The 26,579-nt window shown below is 45.7% G+C and overlaps 2 protein-coding genes across 2 annotated transcripts in view; one reads left to right on the plus strand and one right to left on the minus strand.

Annotated features, from left to right (window-relative positions):
* The window catches only part of HLCS (holocarboxylase synthetase), a 210,547-nt gene extending 190,054 nt beyond the window's left edge, over positions 1-20,493 (plus strand). The window contains exons 7-11 of the mRNA XM_044913424.1: positions 8,614-8,681; positions 10,158-10,318; positions 15,924-16,038; positions 18,424-18,637; positions 20,318-20,493. Coding sequence (XP_044769359.1) covers positions 8,614-8,681; positions 10,158-10,318; positions 15,924-16,038; positions 18,424-18,637; positions 20,318-20,489 — 730 coding nt within the window. The 3' untranslated portion in view covers positions 20,490-20,493. The remainder of the gene's footprint in view (positions 1-8,613; positions 8,682-10,157; positions 10,319-15,923; positions 16,039-18,423; positions 18,638-20,317) is intronic.
* A 3,756-nt stretch (positions 20,494-24,249) lies between these two features.
* Positions 24,250-26,579, minus strand: part of SIM2 (SIM bHLH transcription factor 2) — a 50,450-nt gene continuing 48,120 nt past the window's right edge. The window contains exon 12 of the mRNA XM_044918989.1: positions 24,250-24,282. Coding sequence (XP_044774924.1) covers positions 24,250-24,282 — 33 coding nt within the window. The remainder of the gene's footprint in view (positions 24,283-26,579) is intronic.

The raw sequence follows: 26,579 nt of genomic DNA on the forward strand, positions 1-26,579 counted from the left end.
GGTGTCTCTGGGAACTCTATACGTTCTGTAAACCTACAGCCGCTCAAAAAATAAAGCCTATTATGGGGCGTCTGGGTGGCTCAGTCAGTTAAGCGTCCGACTCTTGATCTCAGCTCAGGTCTCTGGTCTCAGGGTCGTGAGTTTAAGCCCTGCGTTGGGCTCCATGATGGGTATGGAGCCTACTTAAAAAAAAAAAATTAAAAAATTAAGTCTACTAAATTTTTTAAAATACTGTATTTTTCACATGAACAGTATATGAAATTTAAATTTCTGTGTCTATAAAGTTTTGCTGAAACACAGCCACACTTATTTATTTACATGTTGTCCACAGCTGCTTTCCGTGCCCGGATTGTGGGGTTGGACAGTTGCAACAGAAACCCAGTGGCTCGCAAAGATTAAAGTGTTTACTCTCTGGCTTTTCACAGAAGAAGTTTGCTGACCCCCAGATTAGATAATAGTGTCGTATCACCGTATGAAGTTCCCGATTTTTATCACTGTAGTCTGATTACATAAAATAAGCCCTTGATTTTTAGGAAAGACACACTGACACACAGAGGGAGAAAGAGATGTCATGGCTACAACTCTCATATAGCTCAGGCGAGAAAAATTAGAGATGGACAGACAGACAGAAATCTGGGTGTGAGGGAAGGTCATGTAGGAATTCCTCCTACGATCCTTGCAGCTCTTCTGTAAGTCTGATATTATTTCAAAGAAAAAGGTTAAAAACAAAAGCAACATAGCGTGGGGCTGGGAACCAGCCAGAACTTGATCTGTGTTGCTTTTTGCTGGTTCTGTGGCCTTCCAGAAATGGTTTCACTTTTCCAAGACTGTGTCCTCTTCTGATTTGTGAAGCTCAGATGAGATAACACATGTGAAGTGCCACACGTCTCGCAAAAAAATCTGCATCAATTCCTGATGACCAAGTTGAAAGTCTACCCAGGGCCTGCAGGAAAACGGTTCCCAGATGTCTGCTCGCCATGTGGTCAAGATGCATCAGCGTCTGTCTTCTGAGCTGGCAGCCGTGTCTCCCACCAGAAGGCCCTCTGTTGGGGTAGATGGCTCGTGGTAATGGCCGTGGACACGCTCCGTGGGGGGCCCCTCCACATCCAGCAGCAGAGGATGGACTCTGATCGTCCTGAGCGGTGGGTTGAGAAGATCCTGAAATCTGGTGACTCTTAGTGGAGGGCTCAGCACATGGTCTTGAGGTCCTGTGTGTGGTAGTTCAGCGAAGGTTCATGTCCATAAAGTGAGGATCTAGGGTCAGGACTGCTGTTGGACATGGTCACAGTCATAGCTGTGGCTGCTGGGTCAGTCTCTGACTACACAAGCCTACTGGTCCATCTGCAAATTCTGTAACTGCACATCTAAGGGAGAAGGAGGTGATGCTCAGACATCCATTATTTAGGGTGCGGTGTCAGGGGTAAGAAATAGTGGCTTGTGTTCATCTTGACTGAATGATACAGACCAACATCAATAAATCCTTGGTCTACTAGACAGGTGCCTCATTCCGAAAACTGAATCCACAGGACTCCCTCCCTGTGAGCAATGAAATGATTTAGGAGTATTATAGGTGTGATCATGATGTTGGAGATAGGCAACATTAGCTGAAAACCCAGGAGTGGTTGATACGCTAGGAGATACGGGAATTAAACAGCATCTCCAACAGAGGGTCTGACCCATCGGCATCCTTCAATAGAGGTACAGGTGGGGCCTCTGCTACTGGGGGGCCCTGGAGGAGGGTCGTGATGGTGGTGTCCTTGGGCAGTCCAAATTCCCTTTTCACCTGCAGTTGAAGCACTCATCCTGTTGTACACCAAAAGAGAGGAAAGCAAATATGATGTAAAGTTTACTTATTTACAATATTCCAAGAGTGGACTGATAACAGGTTGTTACAGCTTTAAATGTCAAACCCAGAAGATAATGGAAAAATATATCAATAAAACTGCTGTATTATGGGGGCGCCTGGGTGGCTCAGTCATTAAACGTCTGCCTTCGGCTCAGGTCATGGTCCTAGGGTCCTAGGATCGAGCCCCACATCAGGCTCCCTGCTCCGCGGGAAGCCTGCTTCTCCCTCTCCCGCTCCCCCTGCTTGTGTTCCCTCCCTCACTGTCTTTCTTCTCTGTCAAAAAAAAAAAAAACAAAAAAAACCCCTGCTGTATTATGTGCCTGTGTGCATCAGTGATCAAAATTATTTGCAAGTAATAAACCTAAAGAAAGTGCTGTCTTTAAAAACTCAACCAAATAGGGACGCCTGGGTGGCTCAGTCGTTAAGCGTCTGCCTTCGGCTCAGGTCATGATCCTGGGGTCCTGGGATTAAGCCCCTCATCGGGCTCCCTGCTCAGGGGGGAGCCTGCGTCTTCCTCTCCCTCTGCCCCTCACCCTCATTTGTGATTTCTCTGACTCTCTCTCAAATAAATTAAAAAAACTTATAAATAAATAAAATTCAGCCAAATAGCTAGTTCAACCGATGGTTTGTAGCTTTGCTAAGTGGGTTCAGAGACCCGAGAACTGAAAGGGAATATTTTCCAACCCCAATTACTAGTGTCAGTCTAAATGCTTTGTAGCCCCATGTGCAGATGTTAGTGCACGTGTAGATAAGAATGGGAGAGACGGGGGGGAGACGTACAGAGGATAGGCATCATCTCTAGAATTTTAGAAGAGTCCTAAAACACACACACGTTCCACTGCTCCGCCCTCTCCCTGGCCACCCTCTTTATCCCCAAGAGGGGGTCACGGGAGGTCTTCTGACAGCAAGAAGTTCTAGGATCCACACAACAAAGAGAAAGCACTGTATTTAAGCACCCACCTGGTTCAACCCCCCGCATGTATTCTGTTTCCTTCTTATGGACACCCGAACAAGTGTTCCGTTTCCTGGGTGACTGGAGAGATTAAGGGAGATGGAGCCCCTTCCTCGATGTTAATTCTGCCAACACTGGGATTTGAATTTGAATCTTGATCTGATTCCCTGTCTGACTTTCTGCTCTGCTGGGGTGTTTCCAAAGTTCCTGGGGAACCTCTCCTTTCCTGCCAGAAACAATAGCCCCCCCACCACCACCCCCGGGGTCCCTGGGTGGCACCGTACATCCTTGGGACTGTCGACCCCAGCTTTGCGCCCACACGCCTAGCTGCCTGTTCAGAAGTCTCTGGTGCATCCCTGTGCATCACAGAGCCCTCAACGCTCCTTGCTCCATTTCACGTGGTGGTGTTACAAAAACCGCCATGCGTTTTTTCTAAAAACAGTGCTGTGCACTCTTGCATTGAAGGCAGCTTTAAAAAAAAAAAATCGATTGCACTGATAGAATCAGACTTTTTAAGAACTAAAATATCTTGGTATTTTAGCTTAACTTTAAAAAAGGTACTGCCTGAATATGATGGTTGGTGTTTGCAATGTAATATATATTTTTTTAAAGTTTCTGAAATGAAGTCGAGCACTGTTTCCTTTGAACTACATAGATGTCAACGGGCTTATGCATAGCGGGAATTTATCTTCCAGTGAAGTCTTTAAAAATCAGAAATAGGGACTTATAAACATGTGACTTCCTGGATCCTCCTCCTTCTGCCTCTTCCCTACTCCCTTGATTGGGTTCTTTTTCACATATAGAAAGCATGGAGGGTAGGGGGGTGCTGTCTGAGAATGTGTCTTTCTGAACGCTAGGAATAAAGGAGATGTCAGAGCTGAAACTATCAGGGGGGTCAGACATCAAAGAAAAGGTGCAGCTTGTGCATTAAGAACACAAGTTGATGAAGGATGCCGGCAGCCACATGCCGTCTCCCCAGTCTATGCAGGGACAGTAAGCAGACTCAGCCTGTCACCATTGCACAGGACGCGTGCTCCCCAGGGAAGGAGAGCAAGGGACAGGCATGGCCGAACATGCACAGTGTGCATTATGGGAGACCCGTCCAGCGAGCCTGGCAAAAAAGCTCAGCCAGTTCGCTGCTCTTGTATCTCAGACCTTCCATCTCCGCGAAGAGATGAGATCGTTCACCCAGTGAGCTGGCGGATGCATGCTTAACCTACTTAAAGCAAAGCTGAGTTTAAATACATCTTTTTAAAAATAGCATTTTTCCTGGCTCTAAAATGAATGCACCCCAAGTGTAGAAATACTGGAAAAGTCAGAAAAGTGTAAAGAAGAAAATTAAAGCCGCTTGGAATCTTGCCTCCCAGAGACTAGGGGGGACAACGTAAAGAAGTAATTTAATTTAGATCACGAGGTGTTGCTTACGTCCCCACCTTCTGGGGATTAACCGCCACTATTGACGTGTGTCCTGTATTCTTCTAGAAATGCACGCAGGAAGAAATAGCTTACATAAACGGGACCAAACGTGCGGTTTTCAAGCGTTCCCTCTTTATCATCAGTGTGATAAGAATGTCCAGAACTATACCTCCATAGCATCATTTTAAGAGCTCTACAGTAAGGAATTTCTCCAATCATCAGAAACCTATTTAGTAAAATATATCTGTGTATTTGTTTAAAAGGGGAGAAAGTCTAGAAGAATATACACTTTTAATGAGAAGAGGGACTTGTTTTCTGCTTTGTACTTTTCTGAATTTTTTTCAAATAATCACACTCCTCAAAATAACCAGAGCTGATATTGTGCTGTATTGTTGTTTTTTTTTAAGATTTTATTTATTTGAGAGAGAGAGAAAGCACAAGCAAGGGGAGAGGGAGAAGCAGGCTCCCCGCTGAGCAGGGAGCCTGACATGGGGCTCGATCCCAAGACCCCGGGATCGTGAGATCATGACCTGAGCCGAAGGCAGACGCTTAACCGACTGAGCTACCCAGGCACCCCTTGTGCTGTATTTCTTAACAATTTTAAAAAGAATATTTTAAAACATCATTAGAATCATGGTGTGTGTAGGGTTTTGCCTCCTGATTAAATCATCCGATGGAGTCCAGTGGACTTCTTTGGCTTTATCACAGATTGCTACATGATAGTTGTTCATGGGAGGATGCTATGATTTTTGTGTATTGTTCCTGATTTTTCACATTGTAAGGCTGTGATGAACAGTTGTGCCCCTGAATTATTTTGTTTCCCCGTCTGAATACTCCTCAGGATGCATTCCTGGAAGGATGGTCACTGGGTCAGAAGGTGTAAAATTTTTAAGGCTCTGTTTGCATATGAACAGACTGGTTTTAAGAATTTCTACTCCTTAATACTATCAAATAAGCTTTTGTTCATAATAAAATGGGTGCTGTAGATAGCTTATTGTCCTATTTAATTTTTTTTTTTTTTTAAGATTTTATTTATTTATTCATGAGAGACAGAGAAAGAGAGAGGCAGAGGGAGAAGCAGGCTCCCAAGGAGCAGGGAGCCCGATGCGGGACTTGATCCCAGGACCCTGGGACCATGACCTGAGCCGAAGGCAGATGCTTAACCATCTGAGCCACCCAGGCGCCCTGTCCTATTTAATTTTAAAGCAGAGCTTTTAGTTCTTTTCTTGAAATATTTTTGAAGAATTAATTACTAATGTTATATCTAAACATAAAAACCATGCTTATTTTTGGTCAGCATTTTTCAGAATAATTTTTAAGGGTAACCAGTCATCTTTAAGAAATTTTAAAACAAAGAAAAAATCATCCTAATAAGGCCTAATAAATAATAAATAAAGCCTAAGTAAATCTCCCTCCCTTGTCTATGAATTTTACATCGTTGGAATAAAAGTATATGTAGTTTTTTTTACAGCTTTTTTTATTTAGCAGAGTGTTGCAAGCATTTCTTCCCACATACTCTTCATAACGTTTTTTTAAAAAGACTTATTTATTTGACAGAGAGACACAGCGAGAGAGGGAACACAAGCAGGGGGAAGGGGAGAGGGAGAAGCAGGCTTCCCTCCAAGCAGGGAGCCCAGTGAGGGACTGGATCCCAGGACCCTGGGATCATGACCTGAGCCAAAGGCAGACGCTTAACGACTGAGCCACCCAGGCGCCCTGATAACTATCATTTTTAATGACCGTGAATTATTCCATTGACTTCACCTACCACAATGTACTCAACATTCCCCTGTTGGACACTTAGGTGATTCCACATTTTTACTTTTATAGCACTGTGGTGAATGTGGACCATTTCCTTAGGTTTGAATCCCCCCCAGTGGATCAACTGGGTCTGAATTTAAATTGTTGTTTGTTCAAAATTTTCACACAGCTTCATACTGGCCTGTCTCCTAGCTTAGTCTTAATTCTTAAAGCTTTACTCCAACCACCTGGTGAAATTCAGGACGTTCCCGTTGGCAGGGCACCCACGAGGTGCTATGATGTCCTCGGGAACCAAAGTGGTCACATTGGCAAAGTGACCCTTTCGGGTCTGGATGTTTCAGACGCAGGAGCAGAGTAGAAAGACTTTCCCCGCACGCCCCGTTGGTAAACTCGAGGGAGCGCGCTGAGCTGCCGGGCACAGAAACTTCTCATTCCACAGCCTTTGCAAACGAGGAAAGAAAATCCACAGCAGCAGGGACCCGATGGTTAGGTAACCCCCTCCTATTTCTTCTTTTTTTCCCCCCTGTTTCCTTTTGTGAGAACATCATCAGCCCAGGATGGAAAGGCATTTATGGTGTCTCCTTTGCTAAAGGCGACTTCATTTTCAGAAATGCAAAATTCGTGAAGTTCATAAATGCCTCTTTGTTGACCATGAGCCGTGTGGTTTGGCCCCCAGAGTTATCTCAGATAGCACAAATAAATCTGACGGCCTCTAGTTGTCTCAAACTGAGCATTACCTCCCTCCCCTGTTGTCCCCTCCTGCAGAAATTTCCTCTTGGCCTTCAGCTGCACAAACTCCGTCTTCTCATCAATATGCCCTGTTAACTGCTGCCAAACCTCCAGCAGTTGAGTGCATATGTTCCCTTAATCATTTCTCTTTGTTCTAGAAGTCTGTGTTGGTTTCTAAACCTCCCCCACCCCCTCTCCTAATTCCACCATCACCATCACTGGCTTATAGACACGACTGTCTACTGTCTACATGTTTATTTAAAGAACATCCTAGATGGCCTGCCATTGAGAAGGGCTTTTGCAGTCTGCTCACAGCGTGCTAAATCATCCCCTGCCCTCTCCCCTAGAAAAGTGTGTTAGCTGCCACTCACAGCCTTCGGAGCCTAGGTGAGGGGCTGCCGGAACTTTCTGGAAAGCATGAGGCTCCAAGAAGACAGTGTTACCTGTCAGCACAGACAAAGATTCCTTCTCTGTTTTCCGCTGGTCCAACCCAAGAAAAGGACGCTTTATTCTTGGAGCCCACCAGTGTATAGGAACAGTCGGTCTCAATGGGTTATTCATGGTGTCCAAGAGAAATACTTCTGGAGCTATGATTCTTGTCCGATGAAAAGTGGGCTAGGCGGCCTGCTCGCTGGGAATGCCCTGTGCCTGTGGGACCCGCCGGCCCCCTCCTGACGTGGCCAGGCTCCTCTTAGCAAGCGAAGGGGTCTTCTGGGCTCTTGTGATCACGGTCTGCACGTACCAGTGCCCAACTCTGTCGGCCAGTGTGCACAGGGAGGCACTGTGTTGTTGCTCTCTGCTTTTAAGTGTGTTTCTCCTCTTACCCTGTGCAGACCCCTCACCCCCTGCCCTGAGAGCACCTGAAGAACCACCAGAGCGAGGGTTCAGGGCCCTTTCTCCTTGGCTCGGGGGGGGGGTGCTATGGAACCCTGGAAACTGTAATTGGAAAGGTCCTCCAAATACCATCTCTCCATCCTCCCTACCCTGCCTCTTCCCTCCCCCAAAAGTATTTCAGAGAGTCCCCGGCAGCTGCATGGACAGTGGACCAACCCGATTTTGTCTCTGTTTAATAAATCCTACCATGAACCGTGCCCACTCTGTACCTGGTCAGCAACTTCTGGGAATGCAGAGGAAAGCCTTCCTAACACGGAGTTAAAATATGTAGAAAGTAGCTGGGAGGAAATTCTCGGTGTGAGGGATTGTTTTCCACCCCCTTTCCTTTTCTGAAGAAAAAAAAAAAGGTTAATGTTGACTCATTTGGTGGAGATATAAGGCATTTTTCTGCCTATCCCCAAAGGGAAGTTTGCATTCTTTTAAATGAAACCATTTTAAAAGCAGAACTCAATCCTAAAATGATCCACGGTTCTCCGGACTTCTCAGAAGGTGTAGATTTATTTACTATAGTTAAAACATAATTAGTTCTCAGGGGATAGTGTATCTTTTAAACGGCTTTATTGCCACCATATTGGCTTTCTGAATAATCAGAAACTTCTGTTATGATTATGGTCTAGTGTTCGGACAGAAACGCACTGTAAGTAGAAACAAATGTCAGAAACTGCTAGTTGTCACTCGGAGTAAGGGACACCACATCAGAGGGGGAAGAAAGAATGTCCTGATAGGATATTCCAAAGAAATGGAATCAAACAACATCTTAAATGAACTAACAGCTCAGGCGGGCACCCCAACCCCAATCTTTTTTGATTCAATGGTGTTTTCTTTGTCTCTTCTCCTTCGTTATCACCACAGAGGCTGGGAATGGGGTCAGTATCCCTCGAAACCCGGGAAATGGCGCTTTTTCTTCCCCACAAACCCCCGCAGATGAGTGCGAACAGGTCCTCCTTTCGTCTGAGCCGTAGGCTGTGCTCTCATGTCCCTGTTCTGGCTGACCAGTCTTTCCCACCGTTTGCAGGTTGATGTTTGAGATCCCGCAGGAAATGGGGTTAATAGCCATCGCAGTCCGCCAAACGCAGGGCAAAGGTCAGTCATCTTTTGTTATCATTTCTGTTGTTCTGTTCTCTAAAATCTGTGACTCTTGTGGCCAGGTTGCCCATTGATTGTGTGTGCTGATCACGGAGAAGACTCCCATTAGGAGTGCTTGTTTTCACACCCCCTAAAATGGAGGAAGAGGGAGGGAAATTGATCAGAAGACTGAGTCTTGGTAGAATTAAAGCTTTCTCTCGAGCGGAGATGGTTATTAATCACTGGACATTCGCTGGGGATGGTTTTAACATTCCGTCACCTACATCTTGTAAATTCTTTCTGACACATTCTAGGCATTGCAGTGTGTGAATCGTTACTGTGTTACAGAGACATTTATTTGCCCGAAGGTTCTCGGGGACGTGCCTTCTGGGTCCCTGTTGAGTGTCCCGTGGAGAGTCCTTTTGTCTGCTAGCCCCCACCGCAGCCGCATCGGAAATTCCATGACCAGTGGTCAGTGCCCCTTCACAAAGTGACCACAGAGAAGCCAAGGGCTGATCCGAGCTTCCGCCACCTGCTGACCCCCAGACCCTCAGAAACGAGAGCCCGCATCCTCCCAGAATCCACTTGGGGTCCAACCGCAAGCAGACTCTGTGCTCAGTGGTCCCGCCGGAGGCACTTGGCCCCCGCCGGTGGCAGGCCAACCCAAACGTGCTTTTCACTCTCAGAGGCTCTTATGCCTTTCTCAGAAGGAGCAACGAGAGAAGAAATCCACTGTTTTCCACTTCTTCCCTTTGAACACGTCTTTTGAACATAACTCAAAGAGAAAATTCATTTTACCCAAAGCTGGGGGTGGGGGGGCTCAATTCGGTGGTTAAAAAAAAAAAAAGAACATAGAAGAACTTGGATTATACCTCTCATTTTGAGCATTTTATTTTCTTGACTTCTATTTTAGGAAAAATAACCCCGAGAGTTAATATCAGGGATTACTTTTTAAAGTCTGCTTCCTTTCCCCCCCCCCCCCCCCCCTAACAGTGAGATATAGTTCACAGACCATACAGTACCCCCAATTAAAGTATACAATTCTGGGGTTTTTAATATATTCACAGGGTTGTGGGACCATCACCACAATACGGGTCACTTCTAAACTGTCGTGTCCAGGACCTCTCCTGGACCAGGACAGACCTGGCCCGGTTTCCCCACTGTCTCTGTTTTTGCCGGCATTACCAGATGGTGACAATTAAGCTGACAGTCATGTTCAGACCCTGTAGGACTTTGAATCATCAAAGCATAAATGATCTGCTCACTGAGGCAGAACATTCAGCTACTTATCAGAAACTTGTTCAGCAACACAGTGCCAGACTTTAAAATGCTTCTCTGTTCTTGAGTTAACCCCAGAACCTCCAAGCATCTTCATCAGTGCAGGTTGATTGCACGTGGGGCTCTGAGTCCTGGGCCCATTTTTGGGTGCTGCATGCATCTGACTGTTCCCGTGGCAGGGTGGCCACTTTCCTGATGGGGCCCTCTGTGTTCCAGGGCGGGGAGTGAACACTTGGCTGAGCCCCATGGGATGCGCTGCGTCCACCCTGCTCATCTCCATCCCACTGAGATCCCAGCTGGGACAGAGGATCCCATTCGTCCAGCATTTGATGTCCCTGGCCGTGGTGGAGGCGGTGAGGTCCATCGCTGGGTACCAGGTATGTGCGATTTGCCCATCCGACAAACCCCACCCTGGGTGCAGATCTCAGTGGAGGTTGGTGTGTGGATGCATCTGAATGACCGCTGCGTGTAGAGTTTCAGGCTGCTCTTTGCAAAGTGGGCAGCAGAGTGCTCCTGGAGTTTTAAAAGCACTGTCAGCTCATAGCGTGGCTCCAGAGTCGCCGGGATGGGTTTATTTCCCAGAATTGCCTTTCTGTGCTGTTGCCAGATTACTCCAGCCTCTCCTTTCCCCCCCACCTTTAATTGAAGCACACTGGACTGACATACCACACTGTTGCATTTTCTGGTGAAAAGGCTTATTGTATGGACCTAAACAACCTTCTCATTCCCTATCTTCACTTAGCACGGTCCCTGCTTAGCAGAACGAGCCTTGTCTGTGGCTGCCCAGGTTCAGCGTGCAGGCTCGTTTGGGGTGTCTGCTCCCCACTGTGGGGACAGAGGTGGCTGCTTCATCATTACCATCGGATGCTTCCATGTCAGTTAGTAGGGAGAGAGGAGGGTGATTAATGCAGTTTTCCTGGACGAATTCCATGGGTTCCTCCCCGGCCTCCCTCCTACCTACATTTCTTCTGTCAGGCCGAACACAATTATACTATTAATTCATGAAGTGAGAGGCTAAGATCGTGACTTTCAAAGGGGCCTGTCCTCGTGTTTAACAGGGAAGCAGTCCTCCCCTCCAATGTGGTCGTGTCCTCGTGGTCACTGCGTGTAGGACTGGGGTATGTGTTTCCCACATCACATCAAGTCCCTGGCACGCACACTGAAAAGTGACGTTTATGACCAGCGTTCAGCATCCTTGCGCTCTGTATCCCAAGGGCCTGGGCTCATCCGACTGTCACACATCTTCGCAGGTCAGCTTGCAGCCCCTGAACTAGACATTTTGCCTCATGGAGGGCAGTTGAGAAGATAAAGTTCTGTCGTGGGGGGAAATATTTTTAGCCCTAGCGGCAGGTTTGTTAGTCTTAGGAAAATAATTTAAAATTTACATCAGGATGCCTGGGTGGCTTAGCCAGTTAAGTGTCTGCCTTTTAAAAAAAATTAAAATTTACATCAAATGCCCTCCTTAATGCCCATCACCCAATTACCCCATCCCCCTGCCAACCCCCCCTCCAGCTACCCTCAAGCACTGGGTGTTATATGCAACCGATGAATCACTAAATTCTACTCCTGAAACTAAGAATCTACTATATGTTAACTAAATTGAATTTAAATTTTTAAAAAAAGAACAATGCTAAGAAAAACATGCAAAAAATAGTATTAGTCAATTTCATGCAAACTATTATAAAACATTATTACCTTCTAAAAAAAAGGAAGAACAATATTAAGAAAAACATGCAAAAAATAGTATTAATCATTTCATGCAAACTCTTATAAAGCATTATTATCTTCTTTAAAAAAAATAAAATGATGGGACAGGGTGGGTTGGGGTAACTGGGTGATAGACATTAAGGAGGGCACGCAATGTGGTGAGCACAGGGTGTTATATAAGACTGATGAATCACTGAACTCTACCTCTGAAAATAATAATACACTGTATGTTAATTAATTGAATTTAAATTTAAAAAAGGAAATTAAAATATGGTAGGAAACAAGTAAAAAATAAAATAAATAAAATTTAAAATTTAAATTAATCTGTTTAGCTTTTTCTTGGCTTTGATTGTGACCTTGTAGCCTCGCTTGTTAACTGAGCGAGCATTCTCTGAGTGCCTGCTAGCCAGGAGGCCGTGCCAGGCACTGCGGGCAGCAGGATGTGAAGTGGGAAGCTCGCCCTGGAGCCAGGGCGGGGGGGCGGGGGGGTGCCGCACCTGATGGGCGTGTGTCCCTCCTTATCCTTAAGGAGCTCCCACCCAAGTTCCTGTCCTGTTTCTGCAATCGTGCAGCTCAGTCACACCTGTGTGATGTGACTTTGGCTTGGGGTTGGGCTTATTCTTGTTTTATTTTTAGTTTTACTGAGATAGAATTGACGGACCCCACTGTGTAAGTTTGAGGTGTGCAGCATGAGGACTTGGCATACATATATTGTGAACTGATTACCACAGCAAGTTAACCTCCTTCACCTCCTAGAGTCACCAGAAAACATTTTTCCCCTTGTGATGAGAACCTTTAAGATTTACTTTCTTAGGGGCGCCTGGGTGGCTCAGTTGGTTGGGCGACTGCCTTCAGCTCAGGGTCATGATCCTGGAGTCCCAGGATCAAGTTCCGCGTTGGGCTCCCTGCTCAGTGGGGACTCTGCTTCTCCCTCTGACCCAGCCCCCTCTCATGCGCTCTCTCTCTCTCAAACAAATAAATAAATACAATCTTTAAAAAAAAAAAAAAAGATACAGAGACAACGCCATAAAAAAATTAAAGAAAAAAAAGGTTTACTTAGTGTTTTTTAAAGTTTTTTATTTAAATTCAACTTAATGAACATATTGTGTATTATTAGCTTCAGAGGTAGAATTTAGTGATTCATCAGTTGCCTACAACACCCAGTGCTCATTCCATCACGTGCCCTTCTTTTTTTTTTTTAATATATTTTTTTAAGATTTTATTTATTTATTTGAGAGAGAGAGAATGAGAGAGAGAGAGCATGAGAGGGGGGAGGGTCAGAGGGAGAAGCAGACTCCCCGCCGAGCTGGGAGCCCGATGCGGGACTCGATCCAGGGACTCCAGGATCATGACCTGAGCCGAAGGCAGTCGCTTAACCAACTGAGCCACCCAGGCGCCCCCATCACGTGCCCTTCTTAATGCCCATCCCCCAGTTGCCCCCTTCCCCTTAGTGTTTCTTTTGAATAGAGCCATTTGACCTACACAGCACATCTCCAGGATGGTTGGAATAGGCCCCAGTTGCATAGAGTTTGCCTTTCTCACATCCTTGGCCAGATGTCCCTGTCAGCACACAGATCGTGCGCATCTCCCTGGACCAGGGTGTCCCAGGAATGCCTGCTATTCCTTCCAGAACCCTCCTTGCATTGCCTGCTGTCCATCCCACTGTTGCTTCTGTCTCAGAGGTCCCTGCTGGGCGCCTGGAGCCCTCCACCCCCACATTCCTGCTTCTGCTCTCCTCCCCGCACCTGTAAGTTCTGTTTGCCCTGGGAGGCCCAGCTCCAGTGCCATTGCCAGAAACTTGTAGCTACAAACTCCCTCCTCTAACCTTTTGGCATTTTGAAGTTCTGAGCCGCTTTCATGGTTTCTCCCATGGATCGCTTGGAAGCAGGGTTATTTGTCCTCCTGTACTATCTCCTATAAGGCAACCAGCTCCTTGAATGCAAGGTTAGTTTTAGGTTGGTCCCAAAGGGCCTAACCTGGTGCTTTATACCTGGGAGGCCTGCCGCCGCAGCTGTTTGAATAAATCATTGAGATGGTGAAAAAGAAGCATGCAGCCTTTCTCTTCGTCTTGAAATAGAGGTCATTGTTTACCTGCATGAGAACACACGATTTCCTAAGCTGCAGCATTAACTAACTAGGTCTGAAAATGTGAAGTAAAACAAGGGCCCAGGGGCAAGGCCGGTGCAGAGGAAAGCGGCCACCCACATGCTGGGGGAGTAGTTTCCATGCTTGGGCAGGGACTGTGCTGGGCACAGGGGACCTGGGAGGGCAAGAGAGGACAAACAAGGGGACCTGGGAGAGTGACCAGAAATGTCTCCCGTATTGCCCAGTGTCCCCTGGGACAAGGTGGCAGAATGCCACTTTGAGGGTTCTTTTTCCTTAAGGAGCTCATGCTCAAGAGAGAAAGATGCCCCAAATTAACCACTGTCACAAAAGGTGGGTAGAAATGTCTCAAGTAGAATCCTAGAGAGATACAGAGAAGGATCCGGCCCCCATTGAGATCCCTGTTCTACAACAGAAAAAAATACCAAGCTCCCTATCAGTTAGCGGTCAGGGCGCACACCCGCATCTTATTTATGCTTTTGTTCTTTGGTGCTTCTGCGTTTCTTCCCCTCACCATCAAGCGCTACATGCTAGGACAGATGAGCTTCTGAAGAACAGAAACGCATTCTAACTGGCCACCATACAAAGAAGGCTTTGTCGGAGGGAAAGGAAGGGAATTCTTGGAAGCAGCAGGCTACATAGCATAGTGTTAAGCACCCAGGGGCCTTGTGTCAGAAAGCCCTGGGTTCGAATCCCAGCTCTGCCGCTTCCGAGTATAACCTCAAGCAAGCCAGGCCATCTCTCTCTGCTTCAGTTTCTTCCTTGTTAAATAGAGGTGAATCTAGTACCCCCACGTGGGTTTGGTGTAAGTAACACACAGACCAGTGCTGAGATGGGGCTCGGGGCCGGGCGGGCCCTCAGCGACGGAAGAGCCAGCCCTGTGGGATCAAAGGCCATCTGCTCCGCTGCAGTCTTTTGGTTTATTCTGCTGAGTGTCTTTCTTCCAGATTCTCTTCCTCTACCCACACATGGCACCACCTGGCTGCCAGCCCCAGGCCCCGGAGGCTGGGCAGTTCCAGCACCCACTGAGTCTCACCCAGTCTCTGTGTCCCCGCTTAAGAATCACAGCAAGAGTTGGGGGTCTGGGAGGACCAGCTCAAGGCAGTGTCCGCCCTTGGACCATTCCACTGTGACCGTGACCGGGGGCCCCAGGCCGGGCTGCCCAGGTTTGCTTCTGGATGGAGAGGCAGTGAGCCGCTGAACAAATCTGTTTCTATTACCAGTTGACTGTTAGCAATTCTTTGAGGCCTTCGGTGATAATCCAGTGAACCGGATTCCTTCTCTGTATCTCTCTAGGATTCTACTTGAGACATTTCTACCCACCTTTTGTGACAGTGGTTAATTTGGGGCATCTTTCTCTCTTGAGCATGAGCTCCTTAAGGAAAAAGAACCCTGAATGTATTTTGGTCTCCCTGCCTCCCTCCCAACCCGCACATGGTAGGTACTCAGTGGGGGTGGCCATTGACACAGGGACCCCTTGGAGATGTTGAAGGTTTGGTTCCAGATCACCACAATAAAGTGAGTCAAAGGAGTTTTTGGTTTCCTGGTGCATATAAAAGTCATGTTTACACTACACTGTGGTCTGTTAAGTGTGCAATAGCATTGTGTCTAAAAAAAACAATATACATACCTTGATTAAAAGATACTTTATTGCCCAAAAATGCTAACCATCATTGGAGCCTTCAGCGAGTCATAATCACTGATCACAGATCACCATAACAAAGACTGGAAAAGTTTGAAATGTGACAATTAACAAAACGTGACACAGAGGCCCAAAGGGAGCAAATACCATTGGACAAATGGCACCGATAGACTTGCTCAACTCAGGGTTGCCACGGACCTTCAATTTGTAAGAAACACAGTGCCCATGAAGCACAATAAAGCAAAGCACAAGAAAACAACTATGCCCGGCCTGGGATAATGAAGGGGTGTGGAGAGAATCCAGGATTTACACCAGATACATTCTGTAGGTCTCTCTCCTGGCCCCAAGGTGGTCCTTGACCACTGGATTGTCCCAAAGAAGGGATTAACCCTCAGAACAAGAAGCGAGGATGAGATCCCACATTCCATTAGATTCGAGAGTATCTGGCTCATCTTCCTTTTAGCTGAATGACCTCTCCCGGCCCCTTTGTGTCCCGTGATTGCTTGATTAACGTGCAGATTTTCCTTTAGGATATCAACCTACGAGTGAAGTGGCCCAATGATATTTATTACAGTGACCTCATGAAGCTTGGTGGAGTTCTGGTTAACTCGACGCTTTTGGGAGAAACATTTTATATACTCATTGGTGAGTTGTGAAAGCCTTTCCTCCACATTTTTAGATGAATAAAAACGAAAATAAAAATGGTTTTTACATGGCTACCTTGAGGAGAGTGGATTATCATATGGGATTACTTTTTCTCTGAGCCTTGAGTTACAGAGCACAATATGTATGCAAAGCAGGCCGGACTGGTTGAAAGCCCCTTGCAGAGGTTTAGCGTTCCTGTCTCTGGCCATGGAAACCACCGAATCGGTACCACATCAAACAGGTTTTTTATTGCACCTCTCCACACACTGGCTTCTTGTTGAATCAGAAATGGTGAAAATAAACATTTAATATGCCATTTTGTAATAAGGAAAGAAGGCTAATTGCAAGGATGGGGTTCCTGGTGCTCCTGCATTCTTAATTGGGCCTTCCCAGGCCATGAAAAAGTTATGTGGGGTTTTTTTGTTTTTTGACCTTCAGAAGAAGCTCCAGGCTGGTCAAGGTGGGGTGCAGAATCCCATTTCCCCTCAGCACATCCGTATCAGGCAAGGAGACGGATTCAGAAACCATTTCAGAAGTTCTCAGGCTCCTGCTCATCTGAGCATCCGCTTCTCCCTAAGGCTCAGGAGAACTGAAGGTTCAGAAATGAGTAATGGGCAGAAAATGTGTGATGATGTGTCTGTGGGAAGGACCAGCCCAAAAGTGCAAAGCTTAAGTTTCCAGCTCTGCCACCAATGGGCAGTATTATTCTGAGTGAACTGCTTCGTAGCCTCCAAGCTCTCCTCATTTTTAAATGTGTTCACTAGGCTAGATGCACATATCCCGAAGTAGGGCCCAGAGATGTCAAGGAGGTCCAGGGATGGCTTCTGTCAGTATGGGGGAAGGAAACGTGGTCCTGTAGGTAGAATTCATGGCTTTTATTAAGTTCTTAAGGCCATAGGAGGTGATGGGGGGAGAGGGGGTGTCTTTGGGGAAAGAGTCAGGGTCCCCAACAGGGGTGCTCTCTGGTCCTTGGAAAGACATGGCCTGAGTTGGCAGTAGTCAGTGCTGCTGTTTCCCCAGGACTTTGAATTTTCTGAATATATGGGAGATTGTTCAGCACCATATGCACTTAATTGAATGCCTTACGCTCCATGCTGTGTGTGTTGTTGAATGAACAAATGGACAACTGCTGATTCGTCCCTGTTGCTGTAGTTACTTGGTTTTTTTTTCCAGATGTAATTTACATTGCTTAGTATTTTAATAGCCAGTATATTAAAAAAAAAAAAATCTGAGGCCTATCAATCCTGTCCTTCACACTGAGAATGGCTTGGAACATTGACCAAAGAATACTGTTCTTGTAAATGTCATCATTCTATTGAAGGCTATTGAGTATTTGGATAAGTTTTTTCCTCGGAGGCACTGAAAACAAGAGCGTCTCACTGCTTAGTTCTTGCAGTATTTCATTTCTTATTGAAGACCTCTTTGAGGTTGATTCAGGGCCCTGTTGAAAACGGAGGTTTGGCTTCTCGAAGGCTCTAGCTCTCTGGGAGAGGGTTGGTGGTATTAAGTAATGGCAGAGACAAGCCTGTTCAGACCCCACTGCTGGTACCTCCTGTTCCTGAAGCCCTGGGTTAGGAGCCTATAAAAGAGCCACTGAACACAGGTTGGCCCCTTGCCAGCAGCGTAACCCTAGCACCAAAGACTTCCAAGGATAACGTATTAAAAAGATGTGTTCTAGGGTTATGCCATGACCAAGGTTTGAAATCTCTGAATCCAGAGTTTACTCCTTAAGACCTGAGTGAAATTCTGTATTTTCAGGCATGTGTTTTTGTTATTCAAGTCGGAAAAGAAACAAGAGATTGTACTTTATATTGGGCTCAGTGCAGAGCTAGAGTTCTTGGCGAGACCACATGAAGTATTGTTTCAGAGGCCACTGCAAGGAGCTTTGCCCCATTCAGAGCTTCTGTTTCATTGAATCGAATCTGGCTGTTTTTTTCCCCCCAACCCATCCGCAGCAAGGTTGGGGTGGACAAGGATAATCCTCGAACAAGGATGATAAAGGAATGATGAAAAGGAAGATGGTCCCAAAGACATAAGTCATTCATTTTTTTTTTAAATTTAAGATTTATTTATTTATTTGAGAGGCAGAACGCTCGGGGCATAGGGAGAAGGAGAAAGAATGTTAAGCAGACACTGAGGGGCTCAATCTCACGACCCCGAGATCACGACCTGAGCTGAAACCAAGAGTCGGATGCTCAACCGACTGCACCACCCAGGCGCCCCGATAAGTCATTCTTTAAGTGGCCAGACATGATAAATTTGAAATGAGGGAAAGGAGGCAGGGAGTCGGGGATAAAGGCTGTAACTCCTTCCAGGTGCTTGGGAGGAGCATGCCATGCCATCAATAGGTTGAGCCGCTCATGTTTTTCAACTGTTTTTGTGCAGGCTGCGGATTTAACGTGAGTAACAGTAACCCTACCATCTGCATCAATGATCTCATCACAGAATACAATAAACAGCACAGGGCAGAGCTGAAGCCCTTAAGAACCGACAGTCTCATTGCCAGAACTGTGACCATGCTGGAGAAACTGATCGACACATTTCAGGACAAAGGGCCCAATGGCGTTCTTCCCCTTTATTATAAGTACTGGGTACACAGGTCAGTGCTGGCCTGTCTTCATTCTTTTAACGTGTCTTTAAGTGAGTAGTTCAGTATCTTAAAACAAGAAACTAAGCACAGGTCTAGGTGATTTTTTTTTTTTTTTTAAGATTTATGTATTTTAGAGAGAGTGTGCAAGCAGGGGAAGGCACAGAGGGAGAGAGAGTCTCAAGCAGACTCCACACTGAGCATGGAGCTCAGCGCGGGGCTCGATCCCACGACCCCAACGTCAGGACCTGAGCTGACACCAAGAGTCGGATGCTTAACCGACTGTACCACTCAGGTGCCCCTAGATAATTATTTTTTACCTTTCTGATGGAGAAAACTGGTGTCCACCACGTTGAGCGAGTTACCATCAGCAATCCCAGGATGAACCAGCATCCCGTGCCTGCTGGTGGGATGCTGTGGGAAAGGACACAACCTCACCCGAGAGTTTTCCACGTGTCTGGTTTAAGTGGAGCCTAACTCGAGGAAACAGACACATGTTAAATTGTAGAACATTCTAGATAACAACAGTTTTCAAAGTGAGATCCCCAGGGGGCGCGGGAGCACCCTCACCTGGGAACATGTTAGAAATGCACATTCTCAGTTTCCACCCTGGGCCTCCTAAATCAGAAACTCAGGCTGGCTGATCATTTGTGTTTTAACACGTGCTCTAGGGGCTCCTCGTGCACCCAGAGCTTGAGAAGCACTCTGGTGAATACCAGCAGGCCTCTAACGCATCAGAAATGTCCATGTCTTCAAACACAAAAAATAAAAAGAAGATTGGAGATTTGTTAGAGATTAAAGAGGCATGACAACCAAAAGCAAAATGTGATTCATAATTAGATCCTGGATGGGAGGAAATTGCCACAAACGATATTAATGGGACAATGGGGGAAATTTAAACATGAACTCTATACTAGATGTTATTATATGGAGATTAGATTTCTTGAGGGTGATAATGGTATTCTGGTTTTGTGGGAGATTGTTCTTAGGAGGGACATGCTGAAATATTTAAGTATAAAGTGTTATGATGCCTGCAACTTATTTTTAAATGTCAGCAAAAAAGCATGTGTGTGTGCATGAAGAGGGGAAGCGAATATGGAAAATGTTATCAGTTGGTGTGAATATAAGTGAAGGGGGATTCTGGGAGTCATTGTCCTATTTCTTCAACTCTTCTGTAGGTTTTAAATTCTTCCAAATAAAAATGAGTGGCGGCTGGGCGGGGAGGGGTTGACCTATATTTTAAAAACTTTAACAAGGATGTAACTCAACAGGTACATTTGGAGAACATTAAAAGAAGCAGTGTTAGAGTGAGTTTAACTTGCCGTTGATGGTACCCCAGCTTCGTTTTAGAAAATGGGCTTTCCAACTCAGCTTCTTTTTCCCCAATCTCAGCCCAAACCCCTAGAATTGCACAGTGGTTCTTAAAAGTGCTGGAGGGCGAGGAAGTGGGGCAAATCATCATCCAGATGATTGGAATTAGGAGAAAGGCCACCCTCCCTATTGGAATTCCCATCACCCTGATTCTTCTAATAGTTATCAAAACAGTTCATGCGGGACCAGTGAAAGTCGGAGCATTTTATCTCGCCCAGCCCCTTCCCGTAGTGCCTCTGCCAGAGGGGTGAGTACTTAGCAACCTGTCTCTAGACGCTGCATTACCTTTCCCACTGACCCTCTGCTGTTCTTCACATACAGTGGCCAGCGGGTCCGCCTGGGAGACCTCGAGGGGCCAGAGGTGTGGATAGTCGGCCTGGATGACTCCGGGTTCCTTCAGGTCCAGGAGGAGGACGGTGAGGTGGTGACCGTGCATCCCGACGGCAATTCCTTCGACATGCTCAGAAACCTGATCATCCCCAGACAGCAGTAGCCGGGCCTGGGGCCTGCCTGGGGCCAACAGGTAGTGGGAGGGCAGGCAGAGCCACCCCAGCGAGCATTCCGGTTAATTCCTGCCACCTTTCCTAGCCCGAGGATCTGGAAGACGGATTTAGAGTTGTAGGTGAACGTGGCCTCCCTCCAATTAACCTGCTCAATTCCTTAATGTTGTTCTGTCTGTTGCCATTTTACTTGGCATTCGCGAATGTTCTGGGGCAGAGGGATGACAAGCGGAAGATTTAGCTCAGGTGAAGCACCACCACACGTGTGAAATCCTTCTCCCCTCTTGGGCTTGGATGTGTGTTTATTGCCCCCCCCCCCAAAAAAAGTTTTTATTTGGAAAACAGCAACGGAATAATTCAGATGTTTCCCCAGTAGTGGAGACCTTCACTCCCAGACTATTAGAAAACAAATCAAAAAAAGCTTCCAGGTCCAGGCCAGCGATGAGGTAGAGGTTTGGTAACACTGTTTATGTGCATCCTGGGAGGCGTTTTCCTCGAGGAACATACGTTGGCACTTGGTCGTTGTTTTATTTTTTTATTAATAAGAGAACAGATGGTAGACTTCTGAGCGTTACCTCTGGGCCCGGTGGTTTGTGGTCCCGCAACAGGGCTTGAGTAGCTGCTGAGATGGGGGTCACTGGTGTGGTTGCAGTGACCTGGTAGAGGAAGTCGGTTACTTACTTCGACAGTAATTTTATGAGCTCTCTTTTTCATAAGTTGGAATATACTGCAGACTCTGAAGGGATGGGCCCAAGTTCAAGATCCTTAATGCGTTGATGAGGCCTCGTGTGCGTGTGGGGGTTGACGATTGGGCCCTAAGAGCTGGAGACAAGGACTCACTCATACCACACACCAGGGAGGATTTGGAACCTTTAAGCCTGTTGTAGGCTCACTTTGAAAGTTGGAGCATTCCTGAAAGACCGTTTGGTGCACAGAATGTAGAAGTACGTGGCATTTTATCTGTAACTCATAATTTTTTTGCCCCCCTTTCCCTAAATTGCCAAGAAACAAAATGCAACTGATACCGAACACCATCATTTAAGAGGGAGGGGTGTGTGTGTGTGTGTGTGAGAAGCTTTCAAAGAAGATGTTCAAGATCTGATGCCCTAAAAGTCTCTGTGGAAGAACAAAAGAAAGGAAACCTTTTGATATGCATTTGCGATTTCCAGATGCACTCCATGCTTTTTCCATGTCACTCCTATCTCTGCTGAACTTGTGAATCACACATTACTTTTCTGCCTTAAAAGGCCAATTTTTTTGTCCACTTTTCTCTCTTCCTGCCAGTCCCAACTGAAATTAGTGGAAGGAAAACTTGATGGAGCCCTCAGCTTTGAACAGAATCCCCTTATTGTATACTAGCATGAGCTCTACCCAGCTTTACCCAGTCAGGCTAATTCCAGAAACTTGTGGTTTTCAGTATAAAATCTGCCTACCTTTAGCCAGGCGCAGGCAGCCCATAGGAAGGGGAAAAAAAATAGCATGTTTAGTTAAGTACACCCACCCAATATGTGTTTTTTGGAAATGTAACTTTAAAAGAACTTCAGAAGTAATTTTTGCAAATAAGGCTTCCATTAGAATCATTTTTCTCAAAAAAAAAAAAAATTGCTCCGTCCTAAGTGTCCCAAGTCTTCTTTTGGAACGAGTGACACGTTTCAGTAAAAGCCCACAGCACCCCAAAATCACCAAATGGACTCACCCCTTGAGAGGGCATCTGCAAAATATCATCAAGAGGAAAGATGTCCAGGCTAATGTTGCAAGTTTCATTTCTCAAACTTTGTAATACAAGGCAAGTCATCTCTCAGAGCTGCCATTGTTACTGTTTGAATTTCTTTGGGGGGTTCTTTAATGAAAAACATGCTATGTTTTGTTTTAAGCTGAAGTCTCATTCTAGACAGTTCTGCTTTGGGGAAAAAATGTTATCATTTAATTTCCTTTCTGTAAATTAAAACTAATGATGTGTGGCCGTGTCAGGGCAGATGGAGATGTTCTGGGCATACCACTTGATCTCTGTGCTTTCAAGACTGTTTCTTACTTGTGCCGCCCCGCAGTTGTCTTGAGGGAGACAAAATAGACTTGAAGCAGATGCTACGTTTTCCGTAAACACGATCTTGCCTCATATGAACCAAAGACTTTTGAAATTCTGCTTCATATAGAACAGCTGAATAAAACATCTTCCTTAGAGCTATTCGCGTTAGGGACATCATCTACTTGCTACACCACCCTCATGGACTGGGGGTCTTCATGCACCTGGCCGTCTCTGATCTCAAGGAGCTTTAAAGTCTTAACAGAAATGTTGCATTTTCTTCATAGTCTTTAAAACGTGGCAACTGAACTCAGGATTGGCATGTGCTTCCAGGGCACTGGATTTGCTCGTGGGTTTAGGGGCTGCGCCTGGAGCATCTACCTGGTTATGTAAAAAAAAAAAAAAAAAGGCAAGACCTCCTCCCTTCCTGGCTGGCCGCAGATTTCAGGGGAAGCCGTGGGAAAGCGCCCCCTGAATGTGCATAAGGAAGTTTTCCCTCGAACACATTTTATTTTCCAGAAGGCCTTCCCGTGTCCCCTGCCAAAGCAGTGCCCCTTGACCCTGGGCAAAGTTGAAGGATTTTGTGTCTGGTCCAAAATAGTAGGTGGGGTTCACTCCTGCAGACTTTGCCCGATGTGGGAACAAGTGGGCCGGTGGGGGGTGGGGTGTGCCGGCCAAGGGGGGGGGCAGCATGCAGCCTCCAGTCCCCGGGCCCCGCACATACACCCGTGGGGGTGGCCTATGTAGTTGCCCCTGCCCTCAAGCCTGGGAACCAGGAAAGAAGCCAGCCTCATCCAGGGGCTTCAGAATGCAGCAGGGAGACATTTTTGGCTTGCATTCTGGAAGATCTGTTTGCTCTTACCAGGCAGAACACGGAGAATCCTTATTCCTGGGTTATGACTACGCACATCTGAAATTTTAAAAAGTGTAAGCCTCCGCATTTGTACCTTTTCGAAGAATCGTCTCAGAAAAGTGATTACTTTAAACCAATGCCTATAAGAAGCAAGTCTACCAAAATAAACTTTAAGATTTTCTGTAGAGTTTGTGCTCATTGTTATTTTGACCGTAAGTTTTATTTTTAAAAATAGGCAACTACTCTTGGTTACAGTATCTTTATTCATATTTAAACATTTTTACAAAATAAATAGTTTTACATAGTAAGGAATACGTATGTATTTCTAAGTATTGAGAAGTCGGGTGCTTTTTTTGTTGTTTTTGATTTGTTTTTGACAAATGTGTTATGTGTCATACAAAAGAGAAATTTATTTACTCCAGAGAATGAAAGTTAGCAAAACCCAAAGTAAAAAAACCCTTTTAACTGAGGTGAGAAATAAATTTAATATAACCATTTAATATAAATTTTAAATTGAAAAATAAATTTAATATAACAAACTTACTATAAGAACAGATTATGTTCTTGTAGAGCTGTTCTTACTCTTCTGTAAGAACTGCTTGACTTTTGAGTTTTTTCCCCCAAGATTTTAACCTTATATATCATACTTAAGTTAGGAACAGCTTGAATAATGCCTCTTTGATAACCCAAGGGCTACAATTCACTAAGATTTTAAACTACTGTAGATTTCTAGCATTTATTTGAAAATGTTGTTTTTATCCCATTTTATCTGTAGCAGCCCCCACAGTCTACCTTAACTGTCTTACAGTTACAACAAAATTACAACTTCGGGTAGACTTTGTATAGGATTTATTGACTGTATAAACCTCTCCCGCCCTTAGGGTCCAAGGGGGAAGGCTTGGCCATAGGACTTTAAAAAGGACAAAGGGGTGGGGGGTGAGGGGTGCAAAATACCCAGCTCTTGCAGATTTCCTCAGAACAGCCTTCTTCACACCCTGTTCCCTTCTCTACAAAGGTATGAATGGAATGGCTTTTCTAGAAAGGGCTTCCATGAACATAAAGGAATTCCTTTCCCTGGGAGGCCCCTTGGAGGGGCCGGCCAGTCTTGAACTGGGTTTATTTCTCAAATCCTTTTGATCTGGCATTTTTGTCAACATGTTAGGACCCACTACAATTTTCTTTCTTTTCTTTTTTCTTTCTTCCTTCCTTTCTTTCTTTCTTCTCTTTCTTTCTTCTTTCTTTTTTGTGAAAGAGAGTCATATCTATTAAAATGCTTCCTCTTCCCTGCTGGAGCCTCACAGAAGTCAAGAAATGATAGCCCCAGCTTAAATGTGCAGACTTTTAAAGGTGGAGGTAACAATATTAGGTTGCCATGGTAACTCCTGTTAACTTCGCACTGAGCCGCCGGCCGCCTGGAAGCCGGCTTGCATAGGAATCTTCCTTCATGTTCTAGGCTATGAAAACCCCGATGTTTGTTTAGACAAGGAAGTTTTCCCTAGTACACATTTCATTTTTCAAGTTTCATTTTAAGACTATTTACGTTATCATTTGCAAACCTATAATGGTCTTATTTTTTCACAGTAACTTTTGATCTTAAACTGCTGGAAAGCCTTCGTGGTTTGTATTTACTAATGAACACAGACCCAATGATTAATAACAAGGTAGACACAAACGCATTTTGTGGTACTTTATTGAAAAATGTCAGGTGATCTCGCCTGCTCATCAAACCCGCACCTTTCAGGAATCCTGGTTTAATGACGAGACTTGTAAGCATAAAAAAATAATACCCCAGGCTTATTTTCTGTGTGCACAAAGAGCTGCTAATGAGGTATAGCTAAGTGCAGTATAGAGGTGTATGCGTTCGATTCTTAGGACTCAGTCCCTTTGCTGCAACACACATGTTCCTAAATTTGCAAATGTCACCCCCTACCATAAGGCTACTGATGATGCCCTGCTAAGAATGAGGCAGACCCTCAGTGTGACACTAGGTTGGCAAGCAATCACTTCACATTTTGCAAACAATCGTATATAGGTGCGCCTTGATTCCAGAACGATGAATTGAAGACATTTGTGAAAAATCTTTCCACTCAGAAAGGCGCAGAGTTTCCTAAAAGAAAACCATTTTGGAAACAGGGCAATGAGGGAGTGTTAAGAGTGTGGAGCAAATTGAAACACGGTGGTTATGCATCAGTCCATTTCAGAGCCATGGTAGGATTTTTAAATGGTGAGATCTTGAAGCAAAAATATAAAAGACAAAAATGAAAGGAAGTTTATTTTTAAAACACTGCTGGTGCTTTATAAAAGGATTTCTGTTCACCTGTCACATACAGGACATGTTCATAGGGTTTTCTTGCTATGCAGAAAATGCAGGAAATGCTGAAGAAAATGTATACACCATTTTTATACCATCCCTCTAGCGAGTTTTCTTCCACGAGGGCGCAGTCCATTGACAATTTTCCATATTGCACATGCAATTTAACTAACTTTATTAGCATTACTTGCAGCAAACACGAGCCTAGGGAATTACAGGTCTGTGTGGGCCGGAGGGATGTTGCTTTCGAATCAAACCCGACAGGGGTAGCCAGTCGCCTTGGGCACCTCATCATCCACATGTCATTCTCAGAAAACATCTGGCTCTCTGTATTTCTGCATTTCATGCCTATCCCATATATTCGGAAGATGCTATTCTTGGTGCTATCAGGAGTTCACAGGGGTTAGGAGGAAGTAAAAGCTCATGAAAGTGCTTTTGAGGCACACCCATGTTCATTCACTCCCTTGGTCTCGGCTTGCAGATGTTTGTACTGAAAAAAGGCTTAAATTAAAACGACAACAACTTTTAATGAGACTCGTGAACGACTTGTAAAGTCAGAGTTGTCGATGGTGGGGCTTCAATCATCACACCCTGCCTTAAGCCTCTAAGGCGCCCTGAAGTCAGGAGGCCTCCTCCTTCCAGGTGCGCCGCGGCCCGGCGTGTCTGACTGTATCAGGCTGGGCTCTCCCCTCTACAGGGGAGTCTCTCCCCGGGGTGGAAGCTCCTGCAGCCCCCCCGGTGGGACCGCTACTGAGCATCGGGGACAAGGCGAGGCGCGCGAGCCTGATGTCAAGGTGAGGAACCCAAGTCGGCCCCCAAGACGGGGTAGTTTGAGGTCACACGTGGGACGCGGGCGGCGCTCAGCTCTGCCCCTTCGGAACCCGGCTCTTGGAGAA

This window comes from Neomonachus schauinslandi, chromosome 1, assembly GCF_002201575.2.
Source record: "Neomonachus schauinslandi chromosome 1, ASM220157v2, whole genome shotgun sequence".
In the NCBI taxonomy this organism is placed as follows: domain Eukaryota; kingdom Metazoa; phylum Chordata; class Mammalia; order Carnivora; family Phocidae; genus Neomonachus; species Neomonachus schauinslandi.